Raw genomic sequence first — 21,890 nt, 5'->3', positions numbered from 1 at the left:
TGAAAGCTAGCCAGGAAAGATGAAGCTGTGAGGTCAGTACCAGCTTGATTTCTCCTTGTTCGTTCTATGTACAACTCATGTATGTGGTAGCTTCAGCAATAGGGTCTTACCATTAAGCTCTGGTGGGCAAAGAACAAGGACAATGGCCAGTATTGTTTGAGGGGCTATGGGATTCCTGGTCAACAGCTTCAAAAGAGAGAATCCATTCCTGTCATTGGACTTTTTATTTGCTAATCTGTTTTGTCTAGTAGGGGCATTGCACCCCTGTTATAGGGTAACTTCATTTAAACTCTCTTTACATTGGATATGTATATACTTTAAAGAAGTTTCTTGCACACCTTTAGTCCCAGAACTTGGGAGGCAGAGGCAGGCGGATCTCTGTGAGATGGAGGCCAGCTTGGTCTACATAGAGAGTGCCAGGCCAGCTGGGGCTACAGGGAGACCCTGCATCCCATGCATGTGGTGGGTCAGAGGACAACTTGCAAGACTTGCTTCTTTCCACCAGATGGGACCTGGGGCTCTGATACTCAGGACATCAGGTTTGGTGGCAAGTGTCTCACTTTCTGAGCCATCTCACTGTCTCTTATTTATTTATTTTTAAAACCTTGGAAATCTGTTGCCTTAAAATTTTTATTATATTTTATTTACCTTGTGTGTTTGCATGTGCATCAGTGTTTGCATTTCTGTGGTACACGTATGTCAAATCAGAGGACAACTTTCAGGAGTCAGTTTTATCCTTCACCATGTGGGTCCCAGGGATCAAATTCTAGTGTGCTTACATGCTGCTATCTTTGAGTCATTTTGCTGGCCTGGAACTGGATTTAAAACGAGATCCTTGGCAGCTGGGTCTGGTGGTGCACGCCCTTAATCCCAGTACTTGGGAGGCAGAAGCAGGCGGATCTCTGTGAGTTCAAGGCCAGCCTGGTCTACATAGTGAGTTCCAGGTCAGCTGGGGCTACAGGGAGACCCTGTCTCAAAAAGACAAACAAAACAAAACAAAACAAAACAAAACAAAACAAAACAGAGATCCTTGGCTAGGGACATAGCTTAGTAGTAGAGGTTAGTACAAATGAAGTTCCGAGTTTGATCACCATCACCATCACCAGAGAAAAAAGAACAGAGGGGGAGAGAGAGAGAGAGAAAGAGAGAGAGAGAGAGAGAGAGAGAGAGAGAGAGAGAGAGAGAGAGGAGAGAGAGAGAGAGGAGAGATCTTTAGGGTAAAACCCAACCTTGGATGGTGGGGGCAGGACCAGAGCATAGTTTTGCATAACCCTTGGTCCACTTGGGACCACAACTGGGTGAGGGTCCACCTTGTTTGAAACAAAATCTAAAGCTGGATGTGGTAGTGCATGCCTGCAATCCCAACACTTGGGCACCTGAGGCAGGAGGATCGCTAGTTTGAGGCTACCTCAAGGTACATAGTGAGACCCTGTCTCAACAAAACAACAAAACCAATGTCCTGAAGTGAACATGAAGTGTGACTCACCTTACACCTCTTTCAAAACCTGAGGGGCTCTCAGCACCCTGATCCCATCCCCCACCCCCAGGTTTCACAGGAACCTACTGCGAGGTGGACATCGATGAGTGTCAGAGTAGCCCATGTGTCAATGGTGGTGTCTGCAAGGACCGGGTCAATGGCTTCAGTTGTTCCTGCCCTTCAGGTGAGGACTCTGGGACAGAACCTCAAAAAGACCATGTTAACAAATACAAGTCAGGTTATGACAACATTGACAAATTTTTAATTATTTTTGTGTGTGGTGGTGGGTATGGAGGTCAGAGGACAACTTGGAGTTGGTTCTCTCTTTCCACCATGTGGGTCTTGAGGATCAGAACTCAGGTCGTCAAACATGATGGCAAGTTCCTTTACTCACAGAGCCATCTTACCAGTTAGACATCAGTAACATTAATTTAAAACCAAGCAAATGGGGTTTCTCACCCAATAAGGCAGGGCTTTTGCTTTGACCATTTAGGTCACCTTTCATCCTCTCCCCACCTCCAGGCTTCAGCGGGTCCACGTGTCAGCTGGATGTGGATGAATGTGCAAGCACACCTTGCCAGAATGGTGCCAAGTGTGTGGACCAACCAGATGGCTACGAGTGTCGCTGTGCAGAGGGTGAGGGTGGGCTGTGAGATTGCGGCAAGAACCTGGAAGTGGGACTAACTGGGGGAGAGGACCAATAATGGATTTAGGGAGAGCCTGGGAGCAGGGTTTCTGCAAGGCAAGACCAAGGTAGGACCAGAGACCACTCTTGACGTAGGTAGGTAGGGGCGGGACTAAGGGGCCTGGCTGGCAGGATGCTGCTGGCAACCGGATATAATAGTGGGGGGTAGGACTGTAGGCCAGGGGCGGAGCTTGGAACTGGATGGAAACGAGGGGAGCTCGGGGCGGGGCCTGGGAGCTGAGCTAGGTTTTCTCCACTTGCCTTTGGTAAGTGGGTGGAGCCTGACTTTTTGCTTTGCAGGATTTGAAGGCACCTTGTGTGAGCGCAACGTCGACGACTGCTCCCCGGACCCCTGCCATCATGGGCGCTGTGTGGATGGTATCGCCAGCTTCTCCTGTGCTTGTGCCTCAGGCTACACAGGCACTCGCTGCGAGAGCCAGGTGGATGAGTGCCGTAGCCAGCCCTGCCGCCACGGGGGCAAATGCCTAGACCTGGTGGACAAATATCTCTGCCGCTGTCCTCCAGGAACCACAGGTGGGGCCTGGAGCTAAGCTGTGGCGGGAGCAGGGTGTGTGTGGGTGCCCATAGTGGGTCTGGGATTCCCTGCTACTCCCTGCCGTCTTCCTCTGCCCCCAGGTGTGAACTGTGAAGTCAACATTGATGACTGTGCCAGCAACCCCTGCACCTTTGGGGTCTGCCGCGATGGCATCAACCGCTATGATTGTGTCTGCCAGCCTGGCTTTACAGGTGGGCAAGTGGCTACCATGGAGACACAGGGTCTTGTAGGATGAGGGTTAAATCCCCTGTTTACCCCGCTTTAAAAAATTATTTTATTTATTCAAATATTATTTTTATTTATTTATTTATTTATTTGTGTGTGTGTATGTGTGTACACGTGTGCGCGCGTGTTAGAGGATAGCTTGTCAGAGTCAGTCTTTCCACCATGTAAGGTCCTAGGGATCAAACTCAGGTTGTCAGGCTTGGTGGCAGGCACCTTTACCAGCTGAACCATCTTGCTGGCCCTTTCTCCCCCTTTTTTGGGTTCACATGTTCAAAGAGATTGTCCAAGGCCAGACGTGGTGGTGTATGCCTGTAACCCCAACACTCAGAAGACAGAGGCAGAAGGATTGCTGCAAATTTGAGGCCAGCCTGAGCCACATAGTGAGTGCTAGTCAGCGGTGGTGTATGTGTGTATCACCAACACACAGAAGAGAGAGAGAGAGAGATAGTGCCAAATTTGAGGCCAGCCTGTGACACATATAGAGTGTGAGTCAGCGAGGACTACAGAGAGAGAGAGAGAGAGAGAGAGAGAGAGAGAGAGAGAGAGAAGAGAAAGGGAGGAAAGGAGAAGGGAGGGGAAGAAGAAAAAGAAGTGGAGAGGAGTGGAGAGAGAGGAGAGAGAAGACAGAAAGAGAGGGATGGAGGGAGGAAGAGCAAGTATGTGAGCGTGAATGAGCCAGTCAGCACATTGTGGGCTTTCTCACTGGTATGGGTTGTCTCTTGTTAGTAGGATAAGGTATTCACACTGGTAATGCTCTGAAGTGGAACAAGGTGTTCTCCCTTCCCCAAATGGAGCTACTGTCTTTGTTTTGGGACAAGGTTGCCTGTGTGTTTCCCAGGGCCCCTCTGCAATGTGGAGATCAACGAGTGTGTGTCCAGCCCTTGCAGAGAGGGTGGATCCTGTGTGGATGGGGAAAATGGCTTCCGCTGCCTCTGCCCACCAGGCTTTCTGCCTCCGCTCTGCCTCCCTCCAAACCATCCCTGTGCCCATGAGCCCTGCAGTCACGGTGTCTGTCATGATGCACCCAGCGGGTAAGGCTCCTCCCCAACTCCTGAGCCTTTTGCTGTCTCTCTGGCTACCTGCCATGCCTGACTGCCTCCCCCACCAGGTTCCGCTGTGTGTGTGAGTCTGGTTGGAGTGGCCCTCGATGCAGCCAGAGTCTGGTTCCAGATGCCTGTGAGTCCCAGCCCTGCCAGGCTGGTGGCACTTGCACCAGTGATGGAGTAGGCTTTCACTGCACCTGTCCACCTGGAGTCCAGGGTGTGTATTCCCATCTTCCTCCCCAGGTCCTCTGATACCCTGGTCCTTCGATTTCCTTTCTAGTCTGCATTCTTTTTTATTTTTTAAACTTTTTCTTAGCCACTTTTTAAAAAAAAGTTTTTTTCTATGTGTCTTGTGAGTGTATATGTTTGTGTGTGTGTGTGTGTGTGTGTGTGTGTGTGTGTGTGTGTTGGGGGTTACACCTGGTTGTGCCTGTGTGTGAAGGCCACAAGAGGACCTTGGTGACCTCTGTCACTCTCTGCCTATTCCTTTGAGGCAGGGTCTCTTCTTGAACCTGGGACTCATGTTTTCTTAGCTAGGTTGGAAGCTAGGAAGCCCTGGTGATCCTCTTTCTCCTCCCCACTTGCACTTAGGGTTACAGTTTGTTTTGTGGATGCTGGGATCTGAGCTCTGGTTCTCATGATTGGACGACGAGTGCTCTTAACTGCTGAACCATCTCTGCAGCCCCTCTACTTTCTTTCATTCTCTGTCTCTGTCTCTCTTCCTCTTCTCCTTTCTTCCTCTTTTTCTCCTTTTCTTCCTTCTTCTCTTCCTCCTCCTCCTCTTTTTCCTTCTTCTCTCTTTCCCTCAAGGAAGTGGATCTCAGGGATGGGGAAGATGAGGGCAGGGAGTCCTTTAAGACTATTTCTCTGCCTGCCCCCTACAGGTCGACAGTGCGAGGTACTGTCCCCCTGCACTCCAAACTTCTGTGAGCATGGGGGCCACTGCGAGTCTGACCCTGGCCAACTGACTATCTGCTCCTGTCCCCTAGGCTGGCAAGGTACACCAACTACCTTTCCTCCTCATTCTTCTCATCCTCCTCCCCCTCCTCTTCCTCTTTTCTTTTTTACTTTTTTGAGACAGGGTCTCCCTGTAACCCCAACTGGCCTGGAACTTGCTATGTAGACCAGGTTGGCCTCTGCTTCCCAAGTGCTAGGGATAAAGGAATGTGCCACCACACCTGGCTGTTACTGCTGCTGTTCTTCCTCCTTCTCTCCTCCTCTGTACCTTGCCCCATAGTGGGTGATGTTGGGGAGCCCAGAAGGTCTTCATCCATACTTTCCCTTCATTCTGAGAAAGGACAAAACTGGACTTGGACATTCATAGCCCATGTGAGTTAGCCCAGGACGAGAGGAGCCTATGCAGCTTGAGGATGATGGAACTCCTGAGGTTTCATTATGGGTTTCTGAAGGGCCAACCTTAGAGTGTGTATTTTCCAGCTACAGAGACTGGCAGAAGGAAGCTTGGGAGTAGCTGTTTGTCCTTGCCTTTCGTTTCAGCCTGCAGGTCCCCCTTGAGCTGCAGGAACCCGCAGGCCATATCTCATACCCTGTAATCTTAGTTACTTTGTCCCCCTACCCCCAGGCTCACGATGCCAGCAGGATGTGGATGAGTGTGCCGGCCCCTCACCCTGTGGCCCCCGTGGTACCTGCACCAACCTACCCGGGAGCTTCAGGTGCACCTGCCATGGGGGCTACACTGGCCCTTCCTGTGATCAGGACATCGATGACTGTGAACCCAGTGAGTGCAGGGGAGTTTTTGGGGTGCTTCCCTGGGGAATCTACCCATTGAGTCACACTGTGTGCCTGGCACTGTTCATATTCTCACAGTTATGTTACTTTCCTTATTTCCTTATTTCCTATGGAAACTGGAGCCCAAGGTGATGAAGCCGTTGACCAAGGCTATTAGGGGGTGAGCTGAGCTTAGAGCACAGGTCTCTGACTCTGACCACAAGTAAATTAGGATTATGTATAAAGAATGAGATAATGGCACCTAGTGTGGTCTGGGGATGTAGCTCAGATATAGAGAACTTGCCTAGCATGCATGAGGGTCTGGGTTCCATCCCCAGCACTACTAACTAAATAAAAAATTGGCTGGCAAGATTGCTCAGTGGGTAGAGGCATTTGCCTCTAAGCCTGATGACCTGAGTTTGATCCCCAGGTCCCTCATGTTGAAAGAGGGTTAACACCTGAACATTGTCCTCTGACCTCCACACATGGGCACACACACACACACACACACACACACACACACACAATAAATGTAAAAAAGAAAAAAGTATAATATGGGACTGGAGAGATGGCTCAGTGGTTAAGAGCACTTGCTGCTCTTGCAGAGGACCTAGGTTCCGTTCCCAGCACCCACATGACCACTAACAACCATCCATAACTCCAGTACCCTCTTCTGTCATCTGTGGGCATTGCACAACAAGGGTGCACTTACATGCATACAGGTAATACACTCATACACATAAAATAATAAATAATAAATATTTTAAAAAAGAAATGGATAATACAAAATTTAATAAATTTCAATTTAATAATGTGTTTTATTGGGCTGGTAAGATGGCTCATCAGATAAGAGCACTTGCCACCAAGACTGAAGACTTGAGTTTGTTCTTACAAGTTATCTTTTTTTTTTTTTTCTTTTGGTCTTTTTGAAGTAGGGTCTCCCTGTGGCCCCAGCTGTCCTGGAACTCACTATGTAGACCAGGCTGGCCTTGAACTCACAGAGATCCGCCTGCCTCTGCCTCCCAAGTGCTGGGACTACAGGCATGCGCCACCGTGCCCGGCCATGTTCTTGCAAGTTATCTTTTGACCTCCACGTATACACTATGGTGTGTGTACACACACACACACACACACACACACACACACACACACACACAAATTTTTAAAAATGTGATAGGGCTGTGGCTCAGTGGATAAATACGTTTGCTGCTAAGCCTGACAACTTGAGTTCAGTCCCAGGATCCCACATGGGGTGGAAAGAGAGAACTGACACCTGAGAAACTTATCTCTGACTTCCACATACAATCCATAGAGAGTGCACACACACTAAACAATAAAAAAGTAATAAAAAAGTTAAATAATATATTTTGCTCAATCCAATATAGAAAATATTTTCATTTCAACATGTAAGCCTTCAAAATTTGAATTCTGGGAAATGTATTTTACTTTTGCAGCTTATCTTGATTTGGACCAGCAGTAATGCCAAGGACACACTGACCATAAATGGCTAGTGGTGGCTACACTGACCAGCACAGGCCTGTGTTGAGCCCACAGATCAGAGCAGGTAGAGCAGTACATGTTCCTTGGTGTTATGAGGTTGGCGCCACAGCCCCCACAGATATCAGAGTCTGTGGGTGCTCAAGTTTCTTACTGTAAAATGGCTTAGTATTTGTAAAAACCCGTGAACACCCTCATAGACTTTATGTCATCTTTAGATGACTTATTTTTTATTAAAAAATTTATTCTTATTTTATGTGTATGAGTGTTTTGCCTACATGTATAAAAGTACACCTGTGTTGAGCAGTGACTGTGGAGGCCAGAAGAGGGCATCAAAGCCCCTGGAACTGGAGTTATGGACAGTTTTTAGACATCTTATGGGTGCTGGGAACTGAACCCAGGTCCTCTGCAAGAACAGCAATGCTCTTAACTGCTGAACCATCTCTCCAGCCCCATATTAAAAATTTCTTAATGTTTATTTATTATGTATGTGAGTATGAGGATGTGTGTGTGCTATGGCATGTGTATGTAGGTCAGAGGGCACCTTGCAGGAGTTCATTCTCTCCTTCTACCATGTGGGTTCTGAGGATTGAACTCAGGTTGTCAGTTTTGTGTGGCAAGTGCCTTTACTGGTTGAACATCTTTCCTACACCTCTAGGTGACTTAAAACACCAAGCACATGTATATGTTTGTTTTACAGTGTTATATAAGGAACAATGATAAGAAAAAAGGTCCATACTTGTTCAGTGGAAACATGATCTCTATTTTTCAGTATTTTTCACCTGCTGGTTGAATCTACAGATTATGAACCCCAGGTAGGGCCAGCTATATAGCTTAAAGGGGCTTTTATTAAGCACTTTTTTTTTACAGGACAGACGTGCCTTTAATCCCAGCACTCAGGAGGCAGAGGTAGGCAGATCTCTGTGAGTTTGAGGCCAGCCTGGTCTATGTATTGAGTTCTAGGCCAGTCAGGGTTTTATAGTGAGACCCTGTCTTAAAAATTTGTGTGTGGGGGCATTTCTTTATTTATTCTTTGTGTAGATGAGAGCGAGACAGAGACAGAGACATAGAGAGAGACAGAAAGAGAGACAGAGACAGAGAGACAGAGACAGAAGACAGAATTGTGGAAGTCAGAGGACAACTTGTGGGAGTCAGTTATCTCTTCCACCCACCATATGGATTTCAGGGGTCAAACTCAGGTTGTCAGATTTGGACACATGTGCTTTTTACCAACTGAGCCATCTTGCCAGCCCCTCAATGATTCTTTAAGGTTTCCCCAAAGCTTTCTTCCACATAGGTGAGGTTTCCAGATAGCACAAAAGGGGATAGAGTTTGATCTTTGACCAAGAGTATCCCCTCAGGATTAAACTTGCCTTCCCGAGTTCCTCTCTTGTAAGGCATGGCTAGGGCAGGCTGATGGGGGACAAGGAAAGTGACCAGTCTTCCTCCCTGTTGACTGCAGACCCATGCCTCAATGGTGGTTCCTGTCAGGACAGCGTGGGTTCCTTTTCCTGCTCTTGCCTTCCTGGCTTTGCTGGTCCACGCTGCGCTCGAGATGTGGATGAGTGTTTGAGCAGCCCTTGTGGCCCAGGCACCTGCATAGATCACGTGGCCTCCTTCACCTGTACCTGTCCACCTGGCTATGGAGGCTTCCACTGTGAGAAGGACCTGTTGGACTGTAGCCCCAGGTTGTTGGAGCCTAGACTGGAAACCTGGGGGGGTGGTCTGTGATGGAGTTGGGAATTGAGGGCATCTTAGTCTTGGCATCTGTCTGGGGACTCTTGATGATGATGATGGGGCATGTCTGAGGACAGGGCAAAGGTGTTTGGAGGTCACAGATGCTGGTCTTTGAGGCACTTAGACTGGGCCAGGCCTATAGGTGAATTGGGGCTAAGGGACCAGGTGTGTTCTATCCAGGGTGGCAACTTTCTGAGGGGAGTAAGGGACAGAAATTGGGAAGAACAAAATTCTTGGTGGAATGGAGTAGCCTTTAAGATGTGAGGGCTGATCCTCTTGGTCTTTTCTCCTCAGCTCCTGCTTCAATGGAGGTACCTGTGTGGATGGGGTGAACTCCTTCAGCTGCTTGTGCCGTGCTGGCTACACGGGCACCCACTGCCAATATGAGGCTGACTCCTGCCTTTCCCGGCCCTGTTTGCATGGGGGCATCTGCAGTCCCACCCACTTAGGGTTTCAGTGTGCCTGCCGGGAGGGCTTCACTGGGAGTCAGTGCCAGGTGGGTTGATTTGCAGATCTCAGGAGAAGAGTGTCAAAGTCACATGGGGCATCCTGAAGGGAAAAGCGTTTTCCATTTCTAGGGTCTTCCCCAGTACTGACACTGAGGATTTCCTTTGTAGACCCTGGTAGACTGGTGCAGCCAGGTGCCCTGTCAGAATGGGGGTCATTGTGTCCAGACTGGGGCCTACTGTGTCTGTCCCCTGGGATGGAGCGGCCGCCACTGTGACATCCAAAGCTTACCCTGCAAGGAGGCTGCATCCCAGATGGGTGAGAGGAATCATGTGGCTGGGTGTGTGAGGCTATTGGGTGGTGTGTGAGTGCATACCTCCTGTTAGTATAAGTCCAATGAGGGTGCCCCGGACATGAGGACTTAATGGGGTATGTAGTTCAGTGTGTGATTGTGGGACGGCCAGCCAGGATGGTGTTTGCATCTGTGAGACAGTTGGAAAGGGAGTATATGACCAAGCTGGTATGAGCATCAAAACTGTATACATGTTGTGGAAGAGACCATGACAGCTCACAAGTTGCCTGTCAATCCTTTGGATCGTGGGTGAGACCCTAGGGACTGATGCCAGCAGGAATGTTGGATGTATTTGTGTGATGTGGGCAGGAAAAGGGAGGGGTACATGGCCACCTCTGCCTGACTCCACTTTCCTCCTCTCAGGGGTGCAGTTGTCACAGCTGTGTCAGGCAGGTGGGGAGTGTGTAGATGACAACCACTCCCATTACTGTGTGTGCCCAGAGGGCCGTGCCGGCAGTCACTGTGAACAGGAGGTGGACCCCTGTGCAGCCCAGCCCTGCCAGCATGGGGGTACCTGCCGTGGCTACATGGGGGGCTATGTGTGTGAGGTAAGTGTACATCCCAGGGAGAGAGAAGAGGAGCTAGTCATTCCTGGGTGTGTTTCTTTGTGTTCGTGGCCTGACATGGGCATCTCTTTCTAAGTGTGTCTGTTTTTTTTTTTTTGTTTTTTGTTTTTGGTGGGGACAGGGATTCGTCATGTGTGCTATGTAAGCACCTTCTCACTGAACTTCATCCCACACCCTGCTTGTCTCTTCTTGACTTCTTGATTTTTTTTCTCTCTCTTTCTCTCTTCCTTCCTTTCTCCTTTCTTCTTCCTTCCCTCCATTCCCTCCCTCCCTGCCTCCCCCTTCTTTCTTTCTCCCTCCTTCCTTCCTTCCTTCCTTCCTTCCTCCCTCCCTCCCTCCTTCTTTCCTTTCTTCTTCCTTCCTGCCTTCCCCCTCCTTCCTTCCTTTCTTTCTTTCTTTCTTTCTTTCTTTCTTTCTTTCTTTCTTTCTTTCTTCTTTCTTTCTTCTTTCTTTTTGAGATAGGTCTCACTATGGTCCTGGCTGGTCTGAAACTCACTATGTAGTCACCATGCAGACCAAGCTGGCTTTTGAATTCAGAGATCCACCTGCTTCTGCCCTCCTGAGTGCTAGGATTAAAGGTTACCATGTCTAGCTATCTTTTTCTTATGAGTGTATATGTGTGCTGTATGTCTATGTGTGCATATAGGTGCATACACAGAGGCCAGAGGAGGAAGTCAAGTGTCCTGCTCCATCACTCTACCTGTTCTGAGACAGTCTCTCACTATACCTGAAGTTAGGCTGGCGGCCAGCAAGCCCCAGCAATCCTCGTGTCCCCACCCAGTGAATTTCTTTCTTGCTCCAATTTAGTGTCCAGTGGGTTATTCTGGTGACAGTTGTGAGGATGATGTAGATGAGTGTGCCTCCCAGCCCTGCCAGCATGGGGGTTCCTGTATTGACCTTGTGGCCCGCTATCTCTGTTCCTGTCCTCCTGGGACACTAGGTATGTAAAAGCCAGAGTTGGGGGACAGGATAAGAGGCTGAGTCTCCAACCTCTACTGATTGCTCTCCCATCCCCAGGTGTACTCTGTGAGATCAACGAGGATGACTGTGGTCCATCCTTGGACTTGGGCTTCCGGTGCCTACACAATGGCACCTGTGTGGATCTGGTGGGTGGTTTCCGCTGTAACTGTCCCTCAGGATACACAGGTCTGCATTGCGAGGCAGATATCAATGAGTGTCGCCCAGGTGTCTGCCATGCAGCACATACCCGGGACTGCCTGCAAGATCCAGGCGGACACTTTCATTGCCTCTGTCATCCTGGCTTCACAGGTAAGCATGACAGTTAGGCACAGAAACCCCACCTGCCCTTCCTCCATTGTGGTTGACCCATCTACTCCTGCTTGTCCAGGCCCCCGCTGCCAAACTGCCCTGTCTCCTTGTGAGTCCCAGCCATGCCAGCATGGAGGGCAGTGCCGTCCCAACCCAGGCCCTGGAGGTGGGTTGACCTTCACCTGCCACTGTGCCCAGGTAGGTGTGAGTGGCAGGGGTGGATGCCCCTGGGGGATGAGTGAGGAGTGGCCTCAGGTTAAGGTATGATTTGTGGTATGAGAAGTGGAAGTGAAGACTTTAGGGAGATGCTCAATTGTGGGTTCTTGAAGTTGGGGCTTGGCTGAACTGCCTCCTGGACGTGGGTGAGGGTGGGTGGAGGGTGGGGTGGGTACAGTGAGGCCTACAGAGGAAAGGGGAGGTGGCTAGACCTGGAGGTTGGGGAGGGAGGGTCACCATTTCTGAAGTCTTTTCCCTCTCTTGACTCCCTGTTTCTTTTTTCTTCTCACCTGCCACCATTTTCCTCTCTCCCCTCCCTCACCCATCACCAGCCGTTCTGGGGGCCCCGTTGTGAGCGTGTAGCACGCTCCTGTCGAGAGCTGCAGTGTCCCGTGGGTGTCCCATGCCAGCAGACTGTCCGTGGGCCGCGTTGTGCCTGTCCTCCGGGGCTGTCGGGGCCCTCTTGCCGAGTCTCCAGGGCGTCACCCTCTGGAAACACTAACGTCAGCTGCACAGCTGCCCCCTGTCTGCATGGGGCCTCGTGCCTCCCTACTCAGATCGCCCCCTTCTTCCGCTGTGCGTGCACTCTGGGCTGGACTGGCCCGCGTTGCGAAACCCCTTTAGCTGCTCGCGAGGTTTACGAGGAGCCGAGGTGCCCGCGAGCCGCCTGCCAGGCCAAGCGTGGGGACCAGCATTGCGACCGGGAGTGCAACAGCCCTGGCTGTGGCTGGGACGGGGGCGACTGTTCGCTGAACGTGGGCGATCCTTGGCGGCAGTGTGAGGCGCTGCAGTGCTGGCGTCTCTTCAACAACAGCCGATGCGACCCTGCTTGCAGCTCTCCGGCCTGCCTCTACGACAACTTCGACTGCTACACCAGTGGCCATGACCGGACTTGCAAGTGAGCATACCCCTTCCCCTCTCCGCCCCTCTGTCATCTGTATTCTGCACCTACCAGTGAGCCACATCTGGCCCTTCATGAGCCCGGTGGGCCTGCCTGTCAGTTCATTCTTGGACTGTCTGTTGGGCTATCCCTTCATTTTTCACACATTGACCATCAAGACACATCTACCTGTGACCCTTTCTCTACCAGAGTGCCTCATCTTTGTCCTGTGGTATTTTCATACACATCTTGCCAGTTTGCTTCTGTCTGCCTGCAGTCACAAATTCCATCTGTCTTTATATCATGTCTTTTAAGTTTTTAAGAAATATTTTATTGATCTGGGCCTGATGGTGCACACCTTTAATCCCAGCACTCGGGAGGCAGAGGCAGGTGAATTCAAGGTCAGCCTGGTCTACATAGCGAGTTCCAGGCCAGCTGGGGCTATAGGGAGACCCTGTCTCAAAAAGACAAAAAATAAAAATATTTTATTTATTTTTTATGTATATTTTTATGTGTCCCTATATGAGTTCATGTGTACCATATGCTTGAAGGAGCTCTCAGAGGCCAGAAGAGTGGTTAGAGCCCCTGGAACTTGCGTTAGGCAGTTGTTAGCTAACATGTGGGTGCTGAGAACTGACCTCAGGTCCTCTGCAAGAGCATTAAGCTCTCTTAACACCAAGACATCTTTCCAGCCCCTGATTTTTTTTTTTAAAGATATATCTACTTATTTATTATGTGTGTGTGTGTGTGTGTGTGTGTGTGTGCACTCACATATGGAGGGCAGAGGACTATTTGCAGGAGTCAGTTCTCTTCCATGTGGGTCCTAGCTATCTGTTTGCACTCACTAGTCCATTTAGTACACCCATCTTTCTGTATGCTAGTCTGTTCTGTGTGTGCCATCTGTCTGCCCATCTTTGTGTCCTACCTGTTCATCTATGTGTCCTTTCTCACCAGCCTTCTGTCCCATGGACCTCTGTGTCATCTGTATGTCTTTCTGTCTTCCTGTGCCCCTGCCTGTCTATCTTCGCCCCTTGTCTCTTTCTGTCCCATGTGTGCCTTACCCTTACTCCTCATTCTTGTGCGTTTCAGCCTTCCTGTTTGTTACCAGAGTTCCCTTAGGGGCCCTTGCTCTTGGTGCTATTAGACAGACCATATAACACATCTTTATCTGAATTTTTCATAGTTTATATCCTGGGTAGGGGAAATAGAGTAACTCACAAAGGCGAACACCGGGGCCCCACACTGACACCCTGTTCCACTCTGTGGCTCCCCCCCCCCCCCCCCACTGCTCACTGCTAGCTTCCAAGATAGTGACAACGCTCCTCCCTCCATGCCTAACTCTCCTCAGCCAATTCTCTGCAGCAGGCCCCACCCCTGGGAGGAAAATGTACCCCTTGAGACACACCATTGCTCACTGTACTCATTACCCTGGCCTCTGCCATGCTTCACACATCCCTCCCTGGCCTCCCCCACCTCAGGACCTTTGCTTCAGCTGCTCCTTCTGTCTAAACTGCTCTTCCCCTGAGAAGCCACAGGGCTCCTCTTACCTCCTTCAAGCCTTTGCTCAGTGTTGTCTGCCTGTGAGCTACTCCTAGGTGTCCTAGCAATTCCTTTGCTTTCATTTTCTTTCTAGTATTTAGTTCCATGTTTCTATTTTATTTTATTATTTTATTTTATTTTATTTTACGTGTGTACTTCCTGTGTGTAGGTAAGTACACCCATGTTGTGCAATGCCTGCAAAGAACAGAAGAGGCTGTCAGATCCCCTGGAACTGGAGTTACGGACAGTTGTTAGCTGCCATGTGGGTGCTGGGATTTGAACCCGGTCTTCTGCAAGAACAGTTAGTGTTCTTACCACTGAGCCATCTCTCCAGTCCCCCCATGTTTCTTTTTACCTTGTGTTGGCATCTAGTTGGACTGCTGTATATTCTACATAGTCATCTCCTATGACGTCTTTCTCCACCCACTGGAATGCCAGTTTCTCTTGGACTAGGATTTGTGGGCAGTATCTTGATGCCTATGGCAGCACGCAGCACATACTCAGTTAATAGTTGATATATTGATACCAGTTGAGCATCCCTAATCCAAAACCTGAAGCACCAAAGTTTGTGGAGCATGGGCAATGGGCGTGATGCCACAGTGGAAAATTTTACCCTTCACCTCATGTGACAAGTTGCAGTCAAAATTCAGGCACAGGTTGGGATGTCGCTCAGTGGCAGAGCACCTGCCTAGATGCAGGAAGCCCTAGGTTCACACACTAAAAATGTATGAGATGATTTTTGGGCCATGTGTGTATGGTTCAAATAAAAGGTAAATGAATTTTGTATTTAGACTTGGCCCTCATCACTAAGCTGTCTTATATAAATCAGGTATAGAAGGCTGGGGATGTAGCTCAGTTGGTAGAGTACTTGCCTAACTGTGAGTGGTGGTGCCTGTCTGTAATCCCAGCACTCAGAAGGTGAAGGCAGGCAGATCAGAATTCAAGGTCACCTCTACTGCATAGGAATTTTTTTTTTAAAAAAATGTGTATTTGTGTGTGTTTGTGGGTGGGTATATGCATATACCCACAGAAATGCAGAAGTGTTGGATCCCCCTTGAACTGGAGTTACAAGCAGTTGTGAGCTTCTCAACTTGGGTGCTGGGAATTGAACTTGAGACATCAATCAACAAGAGCATTAAAAATGCTCACTGAGCCATTGCTCCAGTCCCTGGTTTGTTTGTTTTAAAGACAGGGTCTGACCTTTTAATTCTGGCTGTCCTGGAACTGGCTATATAGACCAGGATGGCCTCAAACTCACAGAGAACGGCCTGCCCCTGCCTCTCAAGTGCTGGGATTAAATGTGAGCACCACCAGGCTTGGTTTACATAGGAAGTTTGGGGACTCTATCTAAAAAAAAAATTATATGTATAATTATGTATAGATAGATATCTCATTGCCTATACATGTATATATAATATTTAAACATATGCAGATATTCAAGAACTCAAAGAAATTTGAATTCTGAAACACCGTAGTCCCAAGTATTTCAGATAAGGCATATCACACCCTGTGTTTATGCAGCCAGAAAGTTCGACATGTGTGAGGACATTCTAGCCCCTGTGCCAGCGCTGCCCAGCACTATTCTGTGCTGTGTGCATTTGGGTGGTGGTGGTGGGGGGGTGGGTTCTTGACCTTTTTTTTTTTGCTCTCTCTCTCTCCCCAGCCCGGTGTATGAGAAGTACTGTACGGACCACTTTGCAGATGGCCGTTGTGACCAGGGCTGCAACACGGAGGAGTGTGGCTGGGATGGGCTAGACTGTGCCAGCGAGGTCCCTGCCCTTCTGGCTCGCGGTGTGCTGGTCCTCACGGTTCTCCTGCCTCCGGAAGAGCTGCTGCGCTCCAGTGCCGACTTCCTGCAGCGACTCAGCGCTATTCTGCGCACCTCGCTGCGCTTCCGCTTGGATGCGCGTGGCCAGGCCATGGTTTTCCCCTACCACCGGCCAAATCCTGGCTCCAGGGCCCGGCGTGAGCTGGCTCCAGAGGTGATTGGGTGAGTGACACCATCTTAGGGGAACAGACTGAGCGAGGCCCAGGGCTTGATGGGATGCGCAGGACACCTGATAACCGAGACTGCGTTTCATGCCTCTTAATGTTTTGGAGAACAGTTCTTCGCAGTGTGTCTTCCAGTGACTTTTCCGTGTCGTGTTGGCACCTGGGACTAGAGCGTTCTTTGCTGTGGGGTTTGTTCGGTACACTATAGGGTGCCGCAGCCTAAGACAGCGCCTTCTAGTGTCAACAATGAGAAATGCCTTCAGATGTGAGCAAGTGTCCCTGGGGTGGGGGGTGGGGGATGGGGTGGAGACTGCCGGACAGGAGGTGGGGGACTGATACTGCAGAGTTGCACCTCTGGTCTAGTGCTTCCTCTATCAGGAGAGACAGGTGGTTTAGCAGAACAGTTAAAAGCATCGGGAGCTTTTTATTTTTTTAAAAAGGCACACGCCTTTAATCCCAGCACTCTCCGAGGCAGAGGCAGGCGGATCTCTATGAGTTCAAGGCCAGTCTGGTCTACAGAGGGGCTGGGGCTACAGGGAGACCCTGTCTCAAAAAACAAAAAAAAACAAAAAAAATCCTGATTTTTCAAAAAAAAATTTATTTATTATTGTGTATATGAGGTTTGTGGGTGGGTGTCCAAGTGTCAAGTGCCATGTCATACATGGATGGCATGGTGCATATGTGATGGTTAGAGGACAACTTTGTGGAGTTGGTTCTTTCCTTCCACATTTATGTGGGTTCTAGGGATTGAACTCAAGTTGTCAGGCTTGCACTTTACCCACTAAGCCATTTTGTTGGCCAGGGATTTTATTTTTTACAGGATCTGATCTAGAACTTGCTCTGTAGCCAAGGCTGGCTTGGTACTCATGATCCTCCTACCTCAACCTCCTGAGTGCTGGGATCTCAGGTGGACACCTTTACCTCTGACTCTCTCTCCTCTCTATCTATCTCTATCTCTGTCTGTCTCTTTCTCTGTTAAAGAAATGAAAATTGTATAACTATTCCATTAATGATGTGTAGGAGAGTCAGAAGAGGAACTTGTTGAAGATGGAACAGGGCCTGAGTTTGGGCCCTGATAGAGAGGAGGGCTGGACTTTAGAGATAGTATGGTGTGGCACAGGTTCTGATTTGATGCAGGAGTGGAGGAGGTGGTAAGGTGGTACATGAGCCCTTCATTGATTGGAGTGACTGACTGATGAGGACACATGGTGAAATGGAGCCATTCTGAAGGGCCTGGGGATATAGGGAGGAACCCCAGAAGATGGCTGGGAGCTGAAGCTAGACAAAAGACAAAAGAGTGTGGAAATCATTGGAGGAGAAGAAGGAGTCTCAAGGAAGTGGGAGAGAAGGAAATGAAGAATGAATCTAGGATGCTGAGACCTATGGACAGAGGGACATTAGAGCTTTTGGCTCAGTGGTAGAGTGTCTGCCTAGCCTGTGGGAGGCCCCGAGTTCCATCTCCAGCACTGAAAGGGCAAGGGGGAAGCCAGCTCTCAGAGAAGCTGGGGTATGGAGCACTGTCCCAGCAAAAGGCTGCACCCCAACCGTTTCCACTAGGGTGGATAAGGAAAGGTACTATTAGATGCACAGCTCTGGGTCACTGGTGGCCACAGCAAGACCTATTGGGAGAGGCAGTGGGGTTGGATTGGATACCAGCTGGGAGTTGTGTGGTGGTGGAGATGTGGAGAACAGAGATCACTCTCTGAAACTGACTCTGGAGAATGAAGTTTGGTGTCTGGGAGGCTTTAGATAACCTTTAAGCCTTTGCATCTCTCTGCTCTGTCTCCACAGCTCTGTAGTGATGCTGGAGATTGACAACAGGCTCTGTCTGCAGTCACCTGAGAATGACCACTGCTTCCCCGATGCCCAGAGTGCTGCTGATTACCTGGGAGCCTTGTCAGCAGTGGAGCGCCTCGATTTCCCATACCCACTTCGGGATGTGCGAGGTGAGGTGGGATGGGGAGGGTGAGGAGTGGGATGCACAGAGGATGGTTGAATTCTTGAAGCCCTGTGAGTGGGTGAAGCCAGATCTGGTGACTGAAGCCTAGCCTGATGACTAGAGCCCTGCCGAATAGCTAAGCCCCACTCCATGGCTAAATGTCACTCACAATTAAAACCTGACCTCTAGCCCTGCCCCATGGCTAAATCTCACCCAAAGCTGAAGCCCCACCACATGGCTATGTGCCAGCCATGATGGTATCAGGCCCAGTGGTTTCCAGCCTATCCCTTGTTTGAAGCCCCACTCCATGACTGGAAGCACACCCTGTAATTGAACCCCATCCATGACTGAAACCTCACTCACTTCTTGGTTGTAGCCCTGCCACTTGGCTGAGGCCTTCCTGCTGCTTCCTTCCACAGGGGAGCCCCTGGAGCCTCCAGAGCAGAGCGTGCCGCTGCTGCCACTGCTGGTGGCAGGTGCCATCTTCCTGCTGGTCATCCTTGTCCTGGGCGTCATGGTAGCCCGCCGCAAGCGCGAGCATAGCACCCTCTGGTTCCCCGAGGGTTTTGCATTGCACAAGGACATAGCAGCAGCCCACAAGGGCCGGAGGGAGCCTGTGGGACAAGATGCATTGGGCATGAAGTGAGGACCCTGTTTGCTCCCTGTCTCCAAATATGGGAGCTTTGCAAGCCCTGGATCCCACTTTGTCTTACTGTGACCACTGACCCCAATCTGACCTTAACTTCAGACTTCATCTGGGACCTCAGTTCATTTCATCCTCTTCCTCACTGACTCTGTGATCCCTGGAGAGCTTCCTGATTCCTGACCTCTGACTATTTCCTATGCATTCATTTCCTGACCCCATCCTGGGCTGGTCTCTCATGACTGATGACCTCATGACCGTTGCCAACATCTCAGCTCCTCCCTGACTTGATACCTCTATGATTCCTGTATCAGTCCTCTGACTCATTTCCACCCAACTCAGTGTTCACTCCCCATGATCTTTCACATTGGACCTCACCTCCAACCTGACTTACCCCTCAAAACCTACAACCCTGTTCTGATTTTAACCCTTCCCTATGGTTCTATGACCCCTCACCATGACCTTTTGAATCCTGGATGCTCATCATAAGTCTAGCTCCACCCTCCATAACCTTTGATATCACCCTCTAACCCCTATTGTTTGCCTATGAGCCTCATTTATCCATGTCCCATTCAGTGTGTGACCTCTGACCCTGGGTCCACCTTAAGATTCTGGCTGTCTGGGGCTGGAGATGCAGCTCAGTAGTTAAAACCAGAACCCAGGTAAATGCCAGGTGGGTGTGGTGGCCTGCCTATAACTACAGCCTTGGAAGGTGGAGACAGGATCCCCAGAACAAGCTGGCTAGATAAACTGGCCATACCAGAGCCCCTGCCTCAATGAATAAGGTGAAAGAGTCATTGAGGATGATTCCCAACATCAACCTTGGCCCTCCACGTTCATGCATGCCCAGGTATATATGCATATACACACAGACAAAATGTGGGCTTGCACGCATACACACACACACACACACACACACACACACACACACACACATGGAAAAAAACGTTCTGGTTGCTGCCTGATGTAATCCTTGTGACTTTGTCTCCATACTTTCATTCCTCACTGAAACCTAAATCTTGACCGTCCTACACCAACTGACCCAAGACCCTATCCAAGTGCAGACCCTGACCTGCCTCTATGACCTCTGCTCAAACCCCACCCCACGTCCTCCGACCAGGCCAGATCCCTTACTATACGTTCTCACACCCTTTTCTTCCTGTTCCCCCAAGGAGCATGGCCAAGGGCGAGAATCTGATGGGGGAGGTGGCCACAGACTGGATGGACACGGAGTGCCCTGAGGCCAAGCGACTGAAGGTGCTGCCCCCTCCCCTAACTCCTTCCCTTAGGGTCCCAGGTGGGGATCCCCTAGTCAGTGGGAGAGCCCAGGGAAGACTCTGTACTCACTGTCCACACAGTTCCAGACAGTTGTTGCTGCAGTTTGATCCCCCTTTGTTCCTCAGTGTGGCTCTGTAGCTTGTAGGAGAGAAGGAAATTTACTGTGGGTGGGCAAGAATCCCATCCTCCCTCTGTTTTTTTCTCATATAGGTTCCTGCTCCTTGACTAGACCAGCTCAGGGTTATTCTAGAGGGAACAACCTGGCCTCCACAGTGACTGCTTTTTCTGTTCTTTGACATGTGTGCCCAGCCTGAAAGTGTCCCAGTTGGTCCTGAGCACTCTTTATCCCCAGGAACCACACCATTGTGCTGTGTCCTCCATTTTCTGTTGCTCTATCAAAATGCCTGAGGTTGGTGCTGGGGAGATGGCTCAGCTGGTAAAGTGCTGAGGTTCTGAATTTGATCCCCAGAACCAACATAAAATAAAAAAGCCAGGCATGGTGGTCATGTGTTTATAATCCTACCTCTGGCAAGGCCAAGACAGGAAGATTCTGAGACAGGGCTGCTGGCTGGTTGGCTAGCAAGTTCCAGACCAGTGAGAGAGCCTGTCTCAAAATAAAGGTGGACAGTGCCTGAGCAATAACATCTGAGGTGGTTCTTTGGCCTCCATACACACGTGTAGCTGCATACACACACATATATACACATTCTATCTGAATGTGATCCTATAAAGAAAAGGGTCTTCCTGCTTCAACCTCTCAAGTAGCTAGGGTTACAGGTGTGTGCCACATCTGTGTTATAGCACCCAGTCTTCATGTTTCACTGGGGATTTGTAATTTCCAGAATCTACACTGCACTTATTTTTTAAATTAATTGTAAATATTTTGTTCTCATTTATATTTACTTTATTTTTATTTATTTAATCTGTGTACAGATATACATAATACAGTATAAGTACGGAGGTCAGAGTACAGCTTGAAGGAGTCAATTTTCTTCCACCATGTGGATCTTGGGGACTGAACTCAGATTGTCAGGCTTGGTGGCAAGTGTCCTTATGTGCTGAGCCATCTTCTTGGCCCTCTTTATTTTTTTGAGACAGAGTCTTTTTAAAAAAAATATTTTATTTATTATTTTTATTTTGTGTGTGTGTGTGTGTGTGTGTGTGTTGTTAAGTGCACCCAGGTCATGCAATGCCCATAGAGGACAGAAGAGGGTATTGCCTGCATGTAGGTAAGTGTACCCGTGTCGTGCAATGCCCGTGGAGGACAGAAGAGGCTTTCAGATCCCCCTGGAACTGGAGTTAGGACAGTTGTTAGCTGCCATGTGGGTGCTGGGACTTGAACCTGGGTCTTCTGCAAGAAAAACCAGTGTTCTTCACCACTGAGCCATCTCACAGAGTCTTAATATGTATTCCAGACTGGCCTTGAACTATTCCTCCCTCTGCCTCGCTTCATGAGTGCTGGGATTACAGGTGTATGCCTCCATGGTATTTTATTTTGTTATTTTTTTATAAAAAGTTATATCTATTTACTATTTTTGTGTGTGTGCATGAGTGTGCATTGTGCCACAGTACCTGTATGGAGATCAGAGGACAACGTGTGAATTGGTTCTCACCTTTCATTGTATGGGTTCCAGGGATTGAACTCAGGGTATCAGGCTTGGCAGCAAGTGCTTTTACCCACTGAATTCTCTCTCTGCCCCCTTTTTGTTAAATTTAATTTGGAATATTTTGTTTTTATTTTAAAAATATTGATCCTTGTGTTTATGTATACATGTTTGTGTGTGAGGGCTGTCCACATGGAGGACCGTGTCTAGCTGTTAC

The 21,890-nt window shown here is 49.3% G+C and overlaps 1 protein-coding gene across 1 annotated transcript in view; it reads left to right on the top strand.

The window, feature by feature from the left end:
* Notch3 (notch receptor 3) overlaps positions 1–21,890 on the top strand; it is a 54,011-nt gene that overhangs the window by 11,297 nt on the left and 20,824 nt on the right. The window contains exons 9-28 of the mRNA XM_008829989.3: positions 1,548–1,661; positions 2,000–2,113; positions 2,463–2,696; positions 2,799–2,909; positions 3,782–3,974; positions 4,052–4,203; positions 4,871–4,984; positions 5,569–5,724; positions 8,674–8,899; positions 9,243–9,444; positions 9,566–9,713; positions 10,111–10,295; positions 11,121–11,253; positions 11,331–11,582; positions 11,662–11,780; positions 12,131–12,696; positions 15,881–16,207; positions 18,001–18,155; positions 18,568–18,790; positions 19,964–20,048. Of these exons, the coding sequence (XP_008828211.1) occupies positions 1,548–1,661; positions 2,000–2,113; positions 2,463–2,696; positions 2,799–2,909; positions 3,782–3,974; positions 4,052–4,203; positions 4,871–4,984; positions 5,569–5,724; positions 8,674–8,899; positions 9,243–9,444; positions 9,566–9,713; positions 10,111–10,295; positions 11,121–11,253; positions 11,331–11,582; positions 11,662–11,780; positions 12,131–12,696; positions 15,881–16,207; positions 18,001–18,155; positions 18,568–18,790; positions 19,964–20,048 (3,809 nt within the window). The remainder of the gene's footprint in view (positions 1–1,547; positions 1,662–1,999; positions 2,114–2,462; positions 2,697–2,798; positions 2,910–3,781; positions 3,975–4,051; positions 4,204–4,870; positions 4,985–5,568; positions 5,725–8,673; positions 8,900–9,242; positions 9,445–9,565; positions 9,714–10,110; positions 10,296–11,120; positions 11,254–11,330; positions 11,583–11,661; positions 11,781–12,130; positions 12,697–15,880; positions 16,208–18,000; positions 18,156–18,567; positions 18,791–19,963; positions 20,049–21,890) is intronic.

The sequence above is a fragment of the Nannospalax galili genome, unplaced genomic scaffold, assembly GCF_000622305.1.
Source record: "Nannospalax galili isolate Female #2095 unplaced genomic scaffold, S.galili_v1.0 scaffold2094, whole genome shotgun sequence".
Lineage (NCBI taxonomy): Eukaryota > Metazoa > Chordata > Mammalia > Rodentia > Spalacidae > Nannospalax > Nannospalax galili.
This window is presented reverse-complemented; position numbering and strand designations above follow the sequence as displayed.